The sequence below is a fragment of the Silurus aristotelis genome (assembly GCF_946808225.1).
Source record: "Silurus aristotelis genome assembly, chromosome: 6".
NCBI classification, from domain to species: Eukaryota; Metazoa; Chordata; class Actinopteri; order Siluriformes; family Siluridae; genus Silurus; species Silurus aristotelis.
This window is the reverse complement of record NC_139579.1, coordinates 21,883,441-21,903,367: the sequence shown is the minus strand read 5'-3', so window position 1 is coordinate 21,903,367 and position 19,927 is coordinate 21,883,441. Positions and strand designations below refer to the sequence as shown.

At 38.1% G+C, this 19,927-nt stretch overlaps 1 protein-coding gene across 5 annotated transcripts in view; it reads right to left on the bottom strand.

Annotated features, from left to right (window-relative positions):
• The window catches only part of sash1b (SAM and SH3 domain containing 1b), a 64,031-nt gene that overhangs the window by 1,782 nt on the left and 42,322 nt on the right, over positions 1 to 19,927 (bottom strand). For 3 of the 5 annotated variants that reach the window (XR_014534219.1, XM_083545472.1, XM_083545471.1), the window contains 17 exons: positions 11,263 to 11,391; positions 11,028 to 11,078; positions 10,890 to 10,939; positions 10,120 to 10,160; positions 9,813 to 9,896; positions 9,608 to 9,720; positions 8,196 to 8,300; positions 5,700 to 5,832; positions 5,059 to 5,441; positions 4,693 to 4,764; positions 4,367 to 4,510; positions 3,407 to 3,539; positions 3,138 to 3,307; positions 1,933 to 2,142; positions 1,686 to 1,836; positions 1,401 to 1,532; positions 1 to 253 (listed from right to left, as the gene is read on the bottom strand). The exon at positions 1 to 253 is cut by the window's left edge and continues 559 nt beyond it. Coding sequence is in view for 4 of the 5 variants with exons in the window: in XM_083545472.1 (XP_083401598.1) it covers positions 1 to 253; positions 1,401 to 1,532; positions 1,686 to 1,836; positions 1,933 to 2,142; positions 3,138 to 3,307; positions 3,407 to 3,539; positions 4,367 to 4,510; positions 4,693 to 4,764; positions 5,059 to 5,441; positions 5,700 to 5,832; positions 8,196 to 8,300; positions 9,608 to 9,720; positions 9,813 to 9,896; positions 10,120 to 10,160; positions 10,890 to 10,939; positions 11,028 to 11,078; positions 11,263 to 11,391 (2,354 nt within the window). In the remaining variant the exon portion in view is untranslated. Of the gene's footprint in view, positions 254 to 1,400; positions 1,533 to 1,685; positions 1,837 to 1,932; positions 2,143 to 3,137; positions 3,308 to 3,406; positions 3,540 to 4,366; positions 4,511 to 4,692; positions 4,765 to 5,058; positions 5,442 to 5,699; positions 5,833 to 8,195; positions 8,301 to 9,607; positions 9,721 to 9,812; positions 9,897 to 10,119; positions 10,161 to 10,889; positions 10,940 to 11,027; positions 11,079 to 11,262; positions 11,392 to 15,899; positions 16,116 to 17,319; positions 17,460 to 19,927 lie in introns of those variants that run through there. The other 2 variants (XM_083545474.1, XM_083545473.1) reach the window with 2 other exon arrangements.

The window sequence follows — 19,927 nt, the reverse complement described above, 5'->3', positions numbered from 1 at the left end:
AAGCCTTGAGGTACAGGGATGCGAAGCAACTCATCATAGCTCTGACTGAGAGGCTTTATCCTGAGCAAGGAGCAAGTTGTTTCTAAATGAACATCTTTGATGGAGGTTATTTGGAAAGGTGGCAGGTGAGACTGTGGATCCTGCCTGCTGCTGGACTGGCTTAGAGGAGGAGTCGGATACTCAGGAGATGGCAGGTGACTGGATTCAAAGCCTGATGATGACCTGCTTAAATGAGATGTCTTTTTGCCTTTCCCTACAAAAAGAGCCATTCAAGAGCTTGTGACTTACAAAACAGGATAAACAATATAAAAATCAGTATGCAGAAGTGACTACTGGATGGAACAAATAGTTCTCCATGCAAACACAAACAGTTGACACAAGAGACGGCATGCCTTCACATATACTGCAGATGGCACAGAAATGAAAAGCGAATAGAAACAGGCAGAAATAAAAAAGCAGACAGTCCAGACAAGTATGATACAGCTGTTTATTGTGTAGCCTCTATTATAACTGGTCATGGACAAACTAAGAAACCATATGTAGATGTATATTTCCCCAGTTAAGCCATTTACTCAGAGATGCATTTCAATATATACGTTGTCACACACCACATTTTTCTGGTCAAAGCTAATTGTGTAAATATATGAATTGTATACTTCTTTTCACGTTGCATATAATAGAGGTTTTAGGCACATATGATACGGTGCAAATTATATTATTATGTTTAATAGAAAAATATACAAAAGACAAACTAAACAATTTCAAAAGTACAAGCATTAAAAATATGCCCCAAAGGTGCAATTGACATTTACAAGAGCATGTCAAAATCACTTTTGTATTATAGCACTAAATAAAAGCAAAACACTAAAATTATAAACTCAAAATTCCACATTCTAACAATGTATACTGCCAGCTAAGCAGTTAACTACAACTTTATCACACTTTTGGTTCAACACACATTTAGCCAAAACACAAAACTGTTGTTGTTCACGGTCATAACAGAACAGAACAGACGAGACAGCAAACAGCAAGATAGATGCAAAGCCACCACTTCCGCGTACACGATGAACAAGATGAGACGGAATGTACTGGTCCTTTGAGTTTCTGATGGAGGATATGATTAACATGTCTGTGGATAATCACTATGCAGCAGGCAATGACTAGCAAAGAAACTGAAGGAGATAAAGAGGTCGGTCCTCGGAGCAGAGGGGGAAAAAAGGTGAGCAAGAGAAAGTGCAGAGATGGTGGCGAGATGAATGGCCAGTGTGCGTTTACAACAAACACTGTTCAGACACGGCAGTTTGTTTTGCTTGATGCTGGAGCATGCAGATAATGGCAGCCCACAGAGTAAATGAGTAGTGCGGCTGCAGAGAGTCACAGGTGAAGAAGGCTGTCATTACCATTCTCCAGAGTCTCACTGCTCTCATAGCAACCAGAGTCACGTGGAGAATCTCTTGAGGGAGTTGATAACTCAGGCTGAACCTTATCGTCTGGGTCTACTACAGAACCACTGGTCTCAGGGTCACTGTTAACTAGGATCACATATACATAACAGAGGAAAATTAACATTCTAAAAATAGCATATTTTCTAAAAACTACTTTCATCTCTTTTAAAATATGAACACCATGGTGTGTGTGTGTATGTGTGTGTGTGTGTGTGTGTCTCTAGCTGCTAAACCACTCACTGTCATACTCCTGCAGCAACTCTACTGCAGTCAGCAACACTGCTCTGTGCTGTGGGTCTCTGATGTTCAGCTCATCCAGATCCTCCTCCTCAAGTAACTTAAATGTTTCCAGATCCTCATATCCATTAAACAGGAATGTGGGCATGTGTTCCTATAGAATCAGTGAGCAATAGAAGATTTAAAAAAAACTTAACAGGAGCCTGTAATTGTCTAATTATAGTATTTTTTACTGGAAAACTGTCATTACTTTAAGGTTGATGCGCTCTAGAAGCTCCTCCACAGACGTGGGTTTGGGAGGTCGACTCTTCCTTCTCTTCCTGACGCTGGTTTTGGTCTTTTCAATTTCCTCACTCAGCACGTCCACATAGATGAACTTGAAGGTGCCCACTTTGTTATTCAAGAGGCCCATCCATGTACCCATTGGAGGCTTACTGATTATGTCTATAACATCCCCTCTCTGAAACAAAACATGCAGTGAGGGCTTTAAGCATATATACCATTATGTAACATAACATCTTTCAGTCAGATGGTTTTTATTTATTTATTTTTAACAAATTGTTTATGTTGTATATATATATTCGACTTGTGGGTCACCTGATCTAGTCATGTGACTTAAGCAAAAAAATGCAAATCAGTGGGCAATGAAAAGACAACTAAAACTTTATATACAACCTACATGAAATATGTAATCATAAAATGTAACCCAATACCATATGAAATAGAGGTTTCACCTTTGATAGGTGTGGGCTGCTAATAAAATATATTGTAAAACAGGGAAGAAATCCATTATCACTTTGATATCTGGGAAAATCTAGTAGTTTTAAGAGGCCATTAGAATAAATCATTTTCCTTCAGCACGGCGCATGTTGTGCAAGCCATGCATTACAAACTTTTCACAACCAGCTGACACCTATAGGTCCTGTAAAACTAGTCATAATGTGATCTGGAATTCCTTTTTGAATACATTTTCTCAAGATACACAAATTGCAGATAGCAATAAGGATTAAAAATCTATACCACAACACTAAAACTGGATTGATATGATGCTGAATCCAGGTTTTTTTTTTTTTTTTAATCAAGCTTTTATTTTGTCTGGTATTTTACATGTTTTTTTTCTCTGTAACTGAATGTGTGCTATATGCATGTATGTCTTGTGATATCTTCTTTGGAATTAACTCTTTGTGGCAGATTGTCTCCTGATATTTCACATGATTGCCTTATGCATGTTAAACAAGTCATGCAATCTATAAATAGTTCAAAAAGACATGAAGACAGACATATCTCTGCTGAAATGCATTAGTGCTGTTTGCCTGAACACTGACGTCCTGGTTTTCATTCCATGTCCAAAAATGTTTTCAAAATACTGCTCTGAAGAGCATCCACAATTCTTTAGACTTTTTTGTGCTTTACATTAATAAGACAGTTTAGCAATACTAATTTCAAATCTCTCACCTTGAGTTTGAGGGAATCTGTGTCATAGGGACTGGGGATGAAGTCAGTGTGTACAAGGGCTCTGCCACAAAATGGCCCCCTGTAAGGCAACTCTTCATCATCACCATCTTCTGATTTCACACTCTCTCTGTTACTTGCAGAGGAGTCTGTAGTGCTTACCGTCTGACCACCTGCAAAAGCAAATGCATATCAGATGGAGTTTAGAATTGTGGTTCTATTAAGCAGGATTTGGATCACCCATGCAAGTGCAGACTATTGAACACACTTACTCAATGAGCTCTGCCCACTTAGTGAGCTCCTCAAACTCTCGACAGAACCGCCAGACTTCAGTTTGGGGTTTTCCAGCGAGTCCGTGTCTGTGTGGGGGGACTGGAGTGACTCAGGCTCTCTGCTTAGACTTAGCTGGGTGAAAGAGACGGAGAGAGAAGAGCTTGATCTAACGTTTAATGTATTTTAATAGAGGTGCCAGTAGGGGGCAGTCAACGATCCGAAATGGATAATGTATTGCATGACAAAGCACATAATATAGGTTTCCATGCAGCACAAACCAAAACCACAGTGACTCACGTCAGTAAGTTCATGTAATTTCCAAGCCTACTCTGATAGACTCAGATGTGAATAAATGAAATACTGCATAACCACATGCTTTTTTTTATTATATAGGTGCATTTGAGAAAAAAAAATATTTTATGTAGTCGTGGTCTGCAAGGCCACGTTCTGTGTAACTGTGTTTTCAGTAGCTAAAACTTAAAAGATGTGACATCACTACAGTTAAAAAACAAAACAAAAAAAAGGCAGCTAGACCGTAATAGACATAAATAAACTTAACCCTTCAATTATTCATTTATCTTCAGTAACTAGTTTATTCTGGTATCATGGGAACACTGGACACAAGGCAGGAAACTGCTAGTTAATAACAGGGAACAATTCACACATATCCCTGCACTCACACCTACAAGCAATTTACCACAGCCAGTCTGCCAAAGTAGTAATGTACATGTTAATGGACAGTTAGAGGAAACTGGAAAACCTGAAAGAAAACCCTGGGAAAACCGTGAGGCAGAAATACTATCCACACACATTTTTAAATAGTATTTTACAAAAATATCATCATTAAACATCTGACCATAGCATGGCTGACCATGAAACTCTGACACCATAACAACCCTAAGAGTACCCCAAGAGCTATCATAGAGAAATAAAAATCAAAAAACGTATCGCAGCTATACCTGCTCAAACAGGACAGAACTGCTTTTCTTGGATATGCGTTTCCTCATGGTCTCCTTCACCGACTTCACCTTCTTCCCAAGCGAGATGCGGGACGGAGTGGGTGACCTCGCTGCATCCCTCCTGCTGATGGTCCCATTATCACTCTGCAGTGAAATCAAAACAAGCCATTTGGCAGACTGACCTTAAACCTTAATCTCAAGACATGTGGCTAGATAATGTGTACACATGAGCCTTGCCATATATTGTACTGTTTGTAATAAAAAACAAAAGTGAAATACCTAGAGTTCTACATCGTCTTATATGAAAGATGTTGTTTAGTACTTACAGATGTGTTACAGCTGTGTCTCGTGTATAAAGACTGGTTCGTTAGGTCAAACCCTCCAAAGCTACATGCCCTCTGCAGAAGAAAATTATATGGATGAACATGGCTAAATACAAAATATATCGGTTTCATTTTTCAAATGTAAACCTTTTTCCCCACATAACAGTATCAGAATCTGTTATTTTTCTTCACAGCAGGAATAAGTGGAAATAGACATGAAACTCTCTGTTTCCATTCTACTCATTCAGTGGGGGTTTACCAGATCTATTTATGGAAGCATTTCTCTGTTGTTACACTGAATGGGGACGATAACAGAATATTTAAACATAGCGCTAAGGTTAACCAGAAGATCAGAGCGTCTTATCTCACCCCATGTAATTTCAAGGGGCTCAGGGCCCGTCGCATTTCTCCATCAGTCACAGAGCGGGTTATCCTCAGCTCCTCCTCACAGCAGCCCTCAGCTTCGGAAAAGGATGAGTGGCTGCCTGCATCCATCATCGAAGTGTCCACACTGGGCCCAGTGGGAGGGTAGCTTAGCCCCTGGCTACTGTTAAACAGCTTAAATTGCTTATAGCCACTGTAGGTGTCCAGGCTGCTGGAAGATGGAGATGTGGTCAGGCTGTCTGAATCGCCATCCACACACAGAGCTGAGGCCATTCCATCACCCTGAGACATGACTAGGTGCTTCTGTACACCCGAGTAGAGAGAGGCTTTTTCCTCACATGTGGGAGAGAAGTCTGAGCTCAATGAGTCTGTAAGAGACACAGCCAAATGACACACACACGGACCATACACAGAATTCAAAAAGATGTTAATGTACAGTTGAATTAATACACTTATTACAATCACTACACTTTAGATTTTTTATTTATTTTGTCCTTTTCCTTTATCTTCTCTACCATTTGTTATTATTAGTGTTATAGACGATCATAAACCTACCATGAAGTCTTGGTTTATCTATATTTACTCTCTGAGGATGCAGGGAAAGGTTCAAAGCTACAACCCCTTACCTTTTGATGTGTGTTTTTTGCTCTCATCTATTCTAATGAGCTTCTTCTTTACACGGCGAGTTGAGTTGACCAGCTTGTGAAGCCTGCGAAAAGCCTGCGAGTCCTCCAGCTCATCATCTGACTGCTCCTGTGACTGTAGGCCAGGATGGAGGAGTTCAAATACATTAAACCAGTACCTCTCGACATGTTTTTACTTACGTATAGCATTAGTTAATATCAGCAAATTATGTGATAGCATATACTGTGTGAATATGATAAACAAGTGACATTTCAGGTTTAGTAGTTAATGAAGGGCCAAAACAGTCAGAACACTACACAGTTTGTGTTTTTGCCAGAGGTGGCAAAAGTACATACATCCTTTACTCAGGTAAAAGTACAGATATGCATGTTTTAAAAAACTCTGGTACTAACTACACTATTTTACTCAAGTTGAAGTTTGGGCTCTGACTTGTACTTCAATAAAAGATTTAGCCATTACTACTACCTGTTTCTGTACAGTGCTGGTAACTGGACCTCACATCATATTAATATATTAATACAAAAGTATTTTAGATTTTATTATCTAATTGATGTATCCAGGCTGAAAATCCACCATATAAAACACAAGCAGAGAAAAGATGAAAAAGATGATGGTGAACAGGAAAGTCTTCTCAGTCATTGTTTACATTGCTGAATCCATGTTAGCCAAACTTCGTTACCTTCTGCCTTGCTCGTTGTTACTTTCCTAGACTAGCCTACATCTGTGCGTAATAGCCAGAAAATGATACACCAGTGGGTGGTCGAAAAAGCCGTACAATGAGAAGAAATAGGTTGATGGGCTGAAAGCGGCATGCATAAAAAAAATAAGAAATATTGATCATGTACCTTTTGTAAATAGATTAAAACTAAAGTAATGAGCCTGGATTTGAAATGTAAGAAGAATATTACAGATATTTGTGTACAAATTTTAATGAGTAAAAGTAAAAAGTTGTCCAGAAAAAAAAAAAAAAATAGTCAAGTACTGACACCAGAAAAATCTACTTAAGCAAAGTATTTGGTTCATTACTTCCCATCTCTGATTTTTGCTTCTATTATACTAATTACTGAGATTATGAAACAGTTTGAGTAAACACTGAACTGTGCAGAAACAAATGTTGTACATAATTTAACAATATGTAAAGTACATGAAAAACAATCTACTCTGTTCAATCAGGAGGTGGATGACAAATCCGTTATTAACATTTACTTGTGAACTTTTCACAGGTGTTAATTACTTTCCAAAATTTCATTCTGCAGACTAAAGAAATGTAGTTACTAACAGTATAAATTTAAATTAAGACATTACACAAATTTAAAAACGCAGCGATGTTTTAATATCTGCATGCTATGGGCTTTCTACTGAAACCTAATGAGACACAGACAGGCAGACTGTTTAATTTTAGCAAACCACTTTTTCAACATTAGGTGCTTAACATGTGTGTTTCAGCCACATTAGAAAAAGCACATATGAGACATATCAACCACAGGTAGTTCTGTTTAAAACCCAGCTTTTGTGCAGTCAAAAACAAACCTGTTGCTTAGAATTGGACAGTGAACAGCTGCTATGTGTGTCTTATATGTGAACTTTGTGGGTAAAGATGAGAACTGAAAGTTGAAGTCTGCATCTGGTTAAATCTTTAATCCCAGAAAACATTCTGAAGCTCTAATAGAGTTACATTTACTTAAATATTTAAGACTTAGAAATTCTTTACAAATTCTTATTATTTCGAATTAGTCTCATTATCAGCGATCTTGTTCAAGGTCTTGAGTGGAAAACCCAAAGCACATACCAGCTCTGTCAAAACAACAGTTTATTCCCTTTTCCGCCTGATCCAAATCCTAGTACATAAACTTCAAGGCTAGAATTACACTTACATTCTAATATTATTTAGGATTATCTGCCCTTGTGCCATCAAGTCAGGTTCCTGAGTTTTGCATAATAAAATAAAAGAGAATTTGTTTGGAAAGAGATACAGAGAGCGAGTGCCCAAAGGAAGAGCTCATTAACCAAGGTTCCTAATCACACCCTGCCTGTCTGAAAAAGCTGTGCCCTGCAGAACTCAGCTCAGTGTTGTATACAGCCAAAGTGACACAATGGGGGGTTACAGTATTGACGGCGATGAATAGAGCTTAAAAGAGGGTTGGGACATGACCCCATGGTGGACTGATGGATTTGTAATGGGGCAAGCAGTGGTTCACATCCAGGCTGTAAAGGGGGAGTGACAACAACGAATGCCTGACAGAGTGGGTGACATTCCTGCTGGGAGAATGCCCGAGACGGGAGGATGTGGCGCAGCCAATAAACTCATTATAACAAACAGAAATGTGGCACAGCTAATCATACACAGCTGCTATTTACTTACTTATTAAAGTGGCTCAGGAGTGAGAGGGTTCGAAAAAGCAAGGCTGTACACAAATGTTGCACGTTTGAAAGTTTAAGTCAAACTGAAATGTATGAGAGAGTGTTGCAATACTTACGGTAAAGCTCACTGAGAGGTTGTTCGCATTGGGACTGGAGGCATCGTTCCACTCAGTTGTGTCCGTGGTGCAGGACTGACGATTTTGAGCTTCATACTCTTTCAGCTAGAGGCACAAATATATTTGGATTAATTGTGACCTTTAATTTTGTTTCTTGATTGGGTTAATGTAAGTCATTTAAGTAAGCAAGTTAAATATAACTGCTGAACACAAGTATGAAAGTCATGTAGTGTATATAAAGTAACATGTAGTGTATATAATACATTCTTCTACCGATATACCCCATGTCCCTCCTCTGCACATTACCAAACCATCTCTATCGCACCTCCCTCACAGTGTCTCTAAAACGTCCTACATGCGCTGTCCCTCTAATAAACTCATGTCTAATTCTGTCCATCCTCGTCACTCCCAATGAAAACCTCAACATCTTCAGCTCTGCTACCTCCAGCTCCACCTCCTGTCTTTTACTCAATGATACTGTCTCTAAACCATACAACATCACAGGTCTCACCACCATCTTATAAACTTTCTCGTTCACTCTTGCAGACTCTTCTATCACAAATCCCTCCTGCTACTCTTCTCCACCCACTCCACCCTGCCAGCACTCTTTTCTTCTCTAACACACCTCTCCATTACTTTGCACAGTTGACCCCCGTTCCCTCTCATTCACACACATGTACTCTCTGTCTTACTCCTACTGACTTTCATTCCCCTTCTCTCCAGCGCATACCTCCAGCTCTCCAGGCAAATCACAATATCATCCACAAACATCATAGTTAATGGAGACTCCTGTCTGACCTCGCCTGTCGCCTGTAGTCATCAACCTGTCCATCACCACTGCAAACAGGAAAGGGCTCAGGGCCGATCCTTGAAGCAGTCCAACCTCCACCTTGAACCAATCTGTCGTTCCTACTGCACACTTTACTTTACACTTTACTGTCACATTGCCCTCATACATGTCCTGCACCACCCTCACATACTTCTCTGACACACTTGACACCCTTATATAATACCACACCTCTTCTCTCTGCAACCTTTCGTACAATTCCTCTAAATCCTCAAACACACAATGCAACTCCTTTTGACCTTCTCTATACTTCTCACTCAACATTCTCAAAGCAAATATTGTGTCCGTACTGCTATTGTGTACCGTTCCATCTCCCTTATTCTTAAAATTGGTACCAGCATGCTCCTTCTCCATTCCTCAGGCACCTTCTCACCTTACAGAACCTTGTTGAACAATCTAGTTAAAACCTCCCCTGCCATCTCTCCTAAAGATTTCCACACTTCTACCAGTATGTCATCCTAATTGTCCAAAATAATTCCAGTTCTTGGTACCCATCCCTAATGATCATACTATAACCTCACACACCGCCAGCCCAAAGAACATCAAAACAGGAGCAGTGACATACCCGTGCCAAGGCCTCTTCTACAGTTATCATCTTCTCCTTCACCATCATCATCAGCTGAATACGTTCTTCATCGCTCATTGTGATCTCACTGGCTACAAAGCCAAGGTCATTAGCTGCAGACAAAATTCAGAAGAGGTTAAAGATTTCCAAGAAGAACCCAGAGATCTAATAGGAGTTAGGTCATATAACAAAATGTCAGTGGCACCTTTTGACGTCTGTCGTATAATGCCTTTCTGGGTCTTGCGGAAATTCTGCCAGAAGGATTTGTTTTTCTTTCTGTCCCATTTTCCTACAGTAGCAAAGAAAATGTCAAAAGAACACTCCAGACCAACATATCAAAAACTGTTGCAACACACATTTACATTACTGAAAGAAAAAAAACAATACTAAAAAAAAAGTATTTCAAACTTTTAAATATTTTATCTGTAACACTGCCAAAAGGATTTTAGAGGTGCTCAAAAGTATTAAGGATATTTACTTCATACACACACATACACACATCCAGGACCTACCTCCAGATCCATCTTCTGAGCCTGACTTGTGCATGAACAGCCTATAAAAAAAAAAAAGGTGTGAGTATAAACGACAACTCTTAGGAAAGAGAATTTTCTTCATATTTTTACAAGCTATCCAAATATAACCGACAAAACTTTAATTGTCTTTTAACACTTTTCCAAAATACCCACAGGACACTGTGGCAGTGATCAATCTCTTACAGCGGCATTAAAGAGGCAAGCTGTTGGCTGTGGAGCCAAACACACACCTCACCAAAGCTCACGGTAACAATGGAAGCTTTTGAAATGCTGCTGGGCTTTTAATGAAACACAGTTGCTCACGTGGCCTGTGCATTCCTTTCTCTCAGCTGACACTTGTTTCTGATGTTAATTTTCAGCAGTCTGTGTAGCAATGCTGTCATTTATTTACTTCATTTTATTCAAAATTTAACCCTTTTATTACAGCTTCTATATAAAAGCTAAACATGCTGTACTTCATTATATACAAAGATGACAATGATTAAAGAATGCATGCATTACTGCATGATGTTATCTTAGTGCACATCGCCCCTCTTTCCTTCCAGTCACTAAATCATAGGAGGGAAGCAGGAAGTGAAAAAGGTCAGCAGGAAGTGCTCAGGGCATCACCTCTACACTCACACGAGTGGGAAAATCTCACAGATGAGGAAGATCTTTTTTCACACTGTATCTTCAGAGAAGATATTACATAGAACAAGACATCAAGAGCAAGGGGCAAAATGTTGTTAAATTCAGATTCAAAGTATTACCTTCTCTCAACCTCAGGAGTGGACACGGTACTGCTCAGCCCCAGGGATTCCTGAAAGTGGTGAAATTTACTTTCAGATTCAAGTCAGACATAAAATTATCTTAAGTCTGGAGTGAGAAGTGTAAAATTATTTGCCTACCTGGATTTCTGAAGGTAGCTGAAGTGATGTAATCATTGACTCAGTATTTGTCTGGGGAAAAAACAACAACTTAAAAATAAATAAATCACGATAAAATCAAGATCTAAAATGGGTCTGAAATGAAGGGAGCTTTGGTGATTCCAAAGTTAGAATTTTCTTATGTGCAATCTGGTGTTACATTTGGAATTACTTTACAAAGAAAATTACAAAAATAAAAAGAATGAAATGTTCTTACAATCTCTGCTTCCTGAGCCACTTTGCGCTTGCGAAGCTCCTCCATCCTCTCACACACGTCACCGTAAGAGGTACTGTAATACTCTGAGTACTCCTTAGCCAAATCCTCAATGTTTCCCAAAGAGCCATCCTATAAAAAAAAAAGTACCTGCTATAAACCTCAAGGGAAAGCTGTGGAAATCAATTATACTGGTATAGCTTTAACTCATCAAGCATTCATATGATAAAAAAAATGTTTATGGCTCGAACAAAAAATGTGAGTTATTAAAGTATCTTTAACCCCTGTTACATTGTATCCATGTGCCCATTCTTAAGTTCCATTCGACCTTGACTTCACCGGGATCAGGAGAGCTAGTCGATGACGCAGCTGCAGCCAAGAGGGACAGCAACTAAATCAACTCAAGCAAAACTAAATGTGGAGTCAGAGGTCTAGGTAAACTGCGGAGGACAGCAGAGTTTGCAAGTCCTTCTGATAAACGTCCGACTTCCAGCTATTGTTTTAGGCAAACGTTGCTTTGTGGCCACAAAACAGATAAAAGAAACATGCATCATCATGCAAAGTGCAAACTCATCCTGAAATGTCTCCTGATTATTTATGAGCATCCTGAAATTCCATGGAACTACATGTGATGATATCCGATGATCATGAACAACTTATCACTGAAGAATGCATACCACAAATAGAGTTTACACAAGAAATACCAACACTGAGTCACTAAACCAATCATTTTCAGCCCAGAAATCCATTTATCAAGTACTCGTATGTGTCACTATATTAAGTCTGCGTGAGAAATCATTTGACTAAATGAACTGTGTGTCTCAGGGAGTGCAGCTGTGCTTGATAAGCCTCTTCAAGCAAAATGCAGAATGATGTAATTACAATATTGGTTAAAATATTGTAAATATTTACTATAGCAAACTGAAACCACATCATACAGAGCATCCTTTTTTTTTGGTTCATAAAAATCTAAATAGAGCCCTCGTTTATCCTATTTTAAGCAAAAGGTATATGAAATGAAAAAAATGCAAATGCACAACTTATTTGTCAGGGTTCCATTTTATAAATTTTCTGCTAAATCCACACTGTAGACTGTAAAACACCATTGATGAATCCTACTTTTAGTTATATAGTTCAGTAATACAATGATTACATTACAAATTACACTATAGAGAGTAATTACACAATTAAAAAAAAAAAAAATTTGTAATCAAAAATTTTACTAATACTTTGATTTAAAAAAAATACAAAAATAAAAATTCTATACGATTAAAAGTCAATTTGTTCTAACAAATATTCTCAAATAATTTTGTTAACAGTAAAAGGGCTTTTTATCTGAGTAAAGTGGAAAATTTATAGAGAACTCTTAAGAATATTTTTAATAAATGCAAGCACTAACAAAAAAGATTGTTTACAGATTTTGGATAGGTTTTATTATGCACAATAAATATTAGTTAATACCATAAAAACCCAAACACTGGTCCCCTGGAGCACACTGTTCCCACACAGCGAAGAGGATGGTGCCAAAGGCAAAAAAGAAATCACAGTATGACATTTTTGCCGTGTACTTCATAACTGTGGTTTTGAAAAGTTGTTTTTTTTTAAATACTTTCATAACAACAAGCTCCTAAAGGCAATACAGCACACAACAATGAACTAACTAACTAACTAAATTCTGAATCTCATGGTTTTATAACATGGTTTTACATGCAGGAAGAAAAAAACATTTTTTCCCCCTCCATCAGTGTTTTTAGCTCATGATAAAGAATCATTGATCAAATAATCAAATCAAATGATTATTTAACTGGTATAAATTCATTATCAGCTATATACATTTTGAAACTAAAAATAGTCACCATAACGTGTCACCAGACAACACATTCAACAAGGATGTGCATTTTAATTTAATTTAAATGACCAATATTAAATGCATTTTTGTCGATTTCAAGTTGAAATACATTAAATCAGTTGACTCTGACTGTTTGAATGGAAAGTGGGATATAATATGGTAATTTTAATCTAAAAGTCTATCTCCAGGTTTTGTATCATTATTTTTTATACAAAATCACTGCTTTTGCAATCCAACAAATCATCCTATATTGGATATGTTCTAAAGACAAAAAGTGCATAGAATATGAGCTGAAAGAGCAGAGAGAATGGAGGTGCCTCATGAATATGCATGAGCAAAACTAATGGCTAATGGTGTTAAATGCATTCTTTACAGTTGTGAGTTACTAAAAAGCAATGAAAACCATTGAGTAATTAACAGCCAAGCATTAATATGAAAGGCGAATCGTTATCAGTTAAGGGTGTGAGGGAGACAGGGTGGATGAGTTCTGTCCAACCTTGTTAAGATGTTGTACTCAGCACTGCTTGTTCTCTCCAGGATAACAAACAATGAATTGTAAAGCTGCCTATAATTGTTGGTTTGTAGGGGGGAAAATTGCATTGCTTAGACATGTTTCAATAGAACAATAAAAACAACATTTGCCTCTCTATGTTTTTTTGAGGGGCAGCAGAATTTCCTGAGGGGTGCAAATAGTTTCATCTGAAACCACAGAGTCATTTTCTTTAATCAAACCTAATGCATATTTAAAAAGTCCCCCCCCAAAAAAAGAACAAATGGAAAATGAGGATTACAAAATATTGTAATGTACACTCTACATTCTATCAGGAAAGGGCTGTGAAAGCACATTTGGGACATTAGCTTGTTTTAAAAAGTGCAAAAAGCATTGCTATGGAAACATTTAGGGATTTTAATAGGAATCTCTGCAGCTGGCTCATGTAATTCATTCACATACTCAAAATATGTCTTGCTTTTGTTTTTATTCTTCACAAAAAACACTTCAACCTTGTTGCCTCGTACTTGTACATGTGTAATGTGTAATGACAATAAAGTTTAATCTAATCTAATCTAATCTAAACCATCTGCAGACAATAAATGTGAGGAATTTACTCTCCCTCATCACAGGTAACTCTGCATTGATCAGATTTTTTATATTTATTGTGGATTATATGGAAACAGCACCAACAACGTTTATTGCTCCCTTCCTCGTAAACTATGAAGAGGCTTACTGGGATGATTTGTATTCCACAGAGCAGTACTGACAGCCTGTCTCACATCAATGTCACTTTAGAGTGTGATATTCATTACTGTACAGTACCACACTCTTAAAACCCACCACAATATAGGTGTGATTTAAACACCAAGGAAAATTTTATTACATGTCTACACAATGTACGTGATTTCCCTATCTCACATAACTAACAAAATGGAAAAACAAAGATGTTTCAGTACAAGCCTAAACATGGATTATAGACACAGAATAGATTATAATCAGGGTTTCCGACATCCACTGCATTGCACAATCTGAGTTTCGAGCACTAACACAAAGCACACGATGATAATAAATATATCCTTCAAGAGCCTCTTATACAGAGTTGAGAGCCTCTTATACAGTCTGTGCTTTAAGACCTCATTCTGCACCACATTCTCAATTCATCAAACACAAAGATGTTTGGGTAAACACGTGCTAATGGTATACAGATGGGGGTAAATAGGGAACATTTTTTGTGTGGGATTATTTTTTTCTGTACATCTTGATACTTTAATCCAGCAAAAAAGCTAAACCATACATCTAACACTAACCAGAATAATTTACTAGAACAAGTGTGCTAAAATAAGCTTTTTAAGGAAAACGGATGTAATTTAATACAAGCAAAAATGCTCAAAGGGTCTGAAGGCATGGGCATTCTTGCTGAAATGCTGAGAGGTTTCCTTCAATCCATTCCCTGAAAGCATGCACATTCCACTACTGCAAGAGGCACAGGGGTCTCGTGGTGCCACACTCTGTGACTAGCTCAACTGTCCTCTAAGAGAGGACCATTCATTTGTTAAGTGACATGCCCTTGAGTCAAATCTACTTGAAATTTGGCCACATTTCATCAGTTAAAAAGATGGCTTTGGCCGAATGAAAAGCTCTGTGCTGTGGCAGCCACGCTGAGCTTCAAAACAGACTTCCTCTGATAAATTCTCCTTTATCCCCTGAGCACATGATCAATTCCCTGTATCTTTTGCATGTAAACAGTGACTGGCAGATGACAACTAGAAAAAAAGACAATCGCTCAAACATTAAAAGATATAATAAGAGTTATGAGCTTCATTTGCAGCTCTTAGGGTTAAAAATGCCACAGCACTGACTAATCCACATTATGTATTATAAGCATCTGTGCAGCCTGACTGCTTACCCTCATACATATGGTATTCATCAATTTGCATGAGGGGTAAAAAGAAGAAAAAAAAAAAAGGAAATAATAGAACCCACTGTTGAATATGCCCAGAATGCAAAAGAACAAAGCATTGTGGTATCAGCTGTCAATATGTTGATGACATGGAGAAAATAATCTTGCCATATCCAATTTTGTAGTTGAAGACTAATCCGATAATGGCAGAGTGGCATGCAACCTACTGCTTATGAGGAAAACCCCGTCACATTACCCTGGACAATGAGGAGCAAATTGAGCATGTCAGAGGCACGAGAGGATCAGAGTGTCTGGAGGCCGTGGTCACGCCTGAGCAAAGAGCTCATTTATCTCTCCCCCTGACCGTGGAGCGGCAGGAGCTCACCCCCTCATCTCACCCCGAGATCTTGTAGAATTCCCACTCTGCCTTCTCATCAACTGGTACACATGATGAAGCAGCTGACATTTCGGGCTCACGGGAGAGCAGCCCCATCCAGAGCTGAAGAGATAGAGGTGGAGAAATCACACCAGCCACAGTATTGCTAATTCCCTTTAGAATCTCTCACACCTCCATGAGCAGACAGAGGTCACACCACATTTACAGTGATCAGGTCCTGTAAAAAAAAAAAAAAAGCTCTGAAGATGGGGGAAGGGTGGATCAGGGACTGATGGTGGGTGTAAACTGGAATGGCTCTTGGTGACTGTATTTAATACCAAAATAATCTCTGAGCAGCAAACATTGCAGATAATACCGTGTGTACAAACGGCATCACTTCAAAGCAGTCAAGATACCCATTCAAGCACAATATCTAGAGCATACTGGATTTCCTTTTGTTTACAGGGGGAGCAGGGGGGAGAGATGCATCGGGAGACTATCAGCTTTCAATGCATACAGGCCTGCCTCACATTCGCAAAATCCCTGCTGAGCGTGAATCAGTGTGAGGAAAGCCAGTGAACTCAACTCATCCAGCTTGGCCTCATTACTGAAGAGCACAGAGAACACAGCAGGGGACAGCACTGGTTCACACCCACGTCTGTCTCTCTCACCCTTATACACACACACAGACTTCCGTAGTATGACTTCCACCTCTATCACACTCAGACACACAGACAGAAATATCCCTGTGTGACTTATGCATCATCATATATCCTGAGACCAACTGAGGCTTGCTCACTGAATAAAGAGACCGTTTTTTATACAATGGTATCTGGGAGGTAGATCAAGCAAGGACTCTGTCACTGCTCATATGAGTGAGAAAATTGATCATTTTTCAGAACTCTGCAACCTCTCTCAGTTCTATAGTAAAATTTGAAAAAATAGTTCACTCTGCTTGTTAGACCTTCTGCTTAAAGCATAAATGCCAAAGCGGCAAGCATTGAGACCAATTTTCTGTAGTTTTCCTAAGGCAATGCTGTAATTATGTCTGCCAGATATCCTTTTCCTTATTAATACCCTACAGCCATATACACACATTTCAACACTTTCAGGAAAAGACATGATTCTGAAACACACCTCAGAGCAGAAGAACTCTAAGAACCGCAACATTTCATCTCACAGGATACAAGAATCAACAGGTTGTACTGGATGTTACTCAAACAAGTACAGGATAGAAAAGCAGAGATTTGAGCTGGTTGGTTAAAAAAAAAATACATAAAAAACTGAAAGAATATGCATTCAATGCTCTCACAAAGGACAACATGCAACAAAGCACATCCTTCTCAAACTTTTTTACCAAGTTGAATCAAGTCTATCATTGAACAATTATGGTCTTTTTAGTCCTGTAAAGTTAACAAAGACCCTTAGTAAAAGACACTCACCACTGCTCAGGTCTATCAGGAGAGCTGCTCTGACGTGATCCCACTGTTTGAGTTCTGTTTGAAACTTTTCTTCAGCGCACTCTGAGAACAATGCATGTTCGAGAAGAGTAGAGTAGAGAGAGGGGGAGTGTCTCCCAGACATTAATTATGCGGGCCACTGGCCAGCAGGGAGCCGATGACGCTAGATAGACTGCAGGGTGGAGTGCGTGCCCACACACTCTCTTTCTCTCTCTGTGTAGCTGCAGGACACAACTGAACTCAGGCTAGCTGAATTAGAGCAGTTGCCACAGCCACATTTAAAAACTTAATTTCCAAATGAACATCTGTGAGAAGGATAACCAGTGTGTAAGGGGGGAAAAAAGAAAATTACGTTGACAAAAGTGAAATACTTTTTCAAACTTTTTTTTTTAGGTAACAATGTGGAATTTTCTATTGTAACACAGTGGTCCATTATTCGCTAATAGTTAAAAAAGGAGAGTCATTAAAAGTCACCAAAGTACAGAAACATAAAACAAATTTTAATATAAAACTAATGTGTTTAACATCAACGAAAATTTTTTCTTTTTTTGTTGTTGTACTACATCCACAAGCAGGTTTAAAGTTTATCTTTTATAAAATACATCCTTTTAAATGTGACCTGGGAAAATGTTTTTACATGATAATGGGCAACAAATAGGTCATTTACTTATGGTAAAATTCTATAAATATACTATACCACTGAATAAAAAGGTATTTTATTTATTCTTGTTAGTTAACAGTAAAACATAAAAATGTTAAAAGCAACATAGTTTTAGACCAAAATTTAAACGGTCTATAAACAGTATAGAATAAAACTACTTAAAAATTAACAAAATTCTATACTAAAAATAACACCTGTAAAACATTTTTAGTCTGCACCTGCATCTTTCCGTTCCTCTTTACAAAAAACCCCTAATGTAATCTACATCTTGAAATACATAAAAAAAATAAAAATAAAAAATCATTAGAATCAAACAAATTCATTATAATCACAATCACACTAAAATTCACTTTAAAAAAAAAGCATATTGCCATTTATCTGCAGCATAATGATTTTCACAAATTGGAAACCAATGCATTTAGTTATTCTTCATGCATTGCCTTTTATTTACCATAAACCAATAAAAATAAAACAGGAATGATTCTTCAAAAGTTTGAATTGTTGTAAGGAAAATTTAAGTACTTCAAAATGAGTTTACCATGGTGTTCTATGATGTGTCAAATAATAAAAAAAAAAGCAATTCTTGAACTGTACTTCTTGATCGAATTTTGGAGTGTGCTTGTGGAGATTTTTGCATAATCAGCCACAAGAGCTTTAGTGAAGTCAGTTACTGATGTAGGGTGAGGAGACCTGGGGTGAAGTCAGCATTCTAATTAATCCAAAATTGTGTTAAATTTGGTTGCGATCAGAGCTCTATAGCAGGCAGCTCACGATATTCACCACCAACCAATGCAAACCATATACTCATAGAGTTTGTTTGTGCACAGTGGGCATTTTCACACTACAACAGGTTTGGGGTTCCTAGTTTAATTGAAATTTAATTCCTACCCTCCAAAGACATCTTACACATTTACACCTCCATATAGTGTAAATACATTTTACATATCCATTTGTGTTGCTTACTCATGAGGGGGGAAAAGCCTGTCACTAGATGGCAGCACATTTATATAACTAGGCTGCAAATGTAAATTACAGTGTCCTTGGTTAATGTAACTGCTGGAAAAGCCTAATACATTCAACCCGAACAGTATTTGTGACTGATTGTCAAGCTTGCCTCCATGTTCACTGCTAAATTGCATTCTGCCCGAGTCTGACAGCTCATACCAAATCTTCTCTCAGTACGTTTGTACTTATCACATCTGTTTGTTTCCAGCATCCAGCATTTAATCCACTTGTATGATTTCGGTTGCTCTGGTCTGCCAGTCAGCAACCCTCAGATTTTATGTTTTTCCTTGCACCGGGTTTGGCACTGTACAGCCAAGTGATGTGCCTTTCTCTTATCTCCATTTTAAAGCATTACAGGAATATTAAACCCCTGGTTTTGAGTGCAGTTTGGAGCAGATGGGAGGAGGTAGATTGAGTTGATGTGTGTATGCGGGACATATACCAGAAGGCAGAGCAGTGCCAGAAAAATCAGTTTTCCGCACCAGTACCCTGCACTGTCCGTTACCTCAGCACACTAATTCACTCTCTTTCTCTGTGAGCCCTTATTTTGGCACACAGTAACTTTACTGATTAGACATTAGTTGCTGTAAAAATATATCAAATGTCTTCTCTAAATATTTTAAAAAGGTAAAAAATAAAGAAAGAAAAGAAAGTCAAACATTCGGATGGGGATGTGGTTCTCATTAATTAATAAATATATCTTTATAATGTTTTCAACTTAAAGAGTCAAGATGATTTTTTCAAATTTAACAGCACTCGCAAAAACCTTAGTCATACCTCATACCAAACATAAATTAATCATGGCCTGTCAACATCTCGGCATAATACTTCTTTGCACAATTACAGCAAAGACCTGGACTTACACTGTCTAGTCTAAAAGTGAATTACCACATATATTGTTTAGTTTCATGATTTAGCTCAATG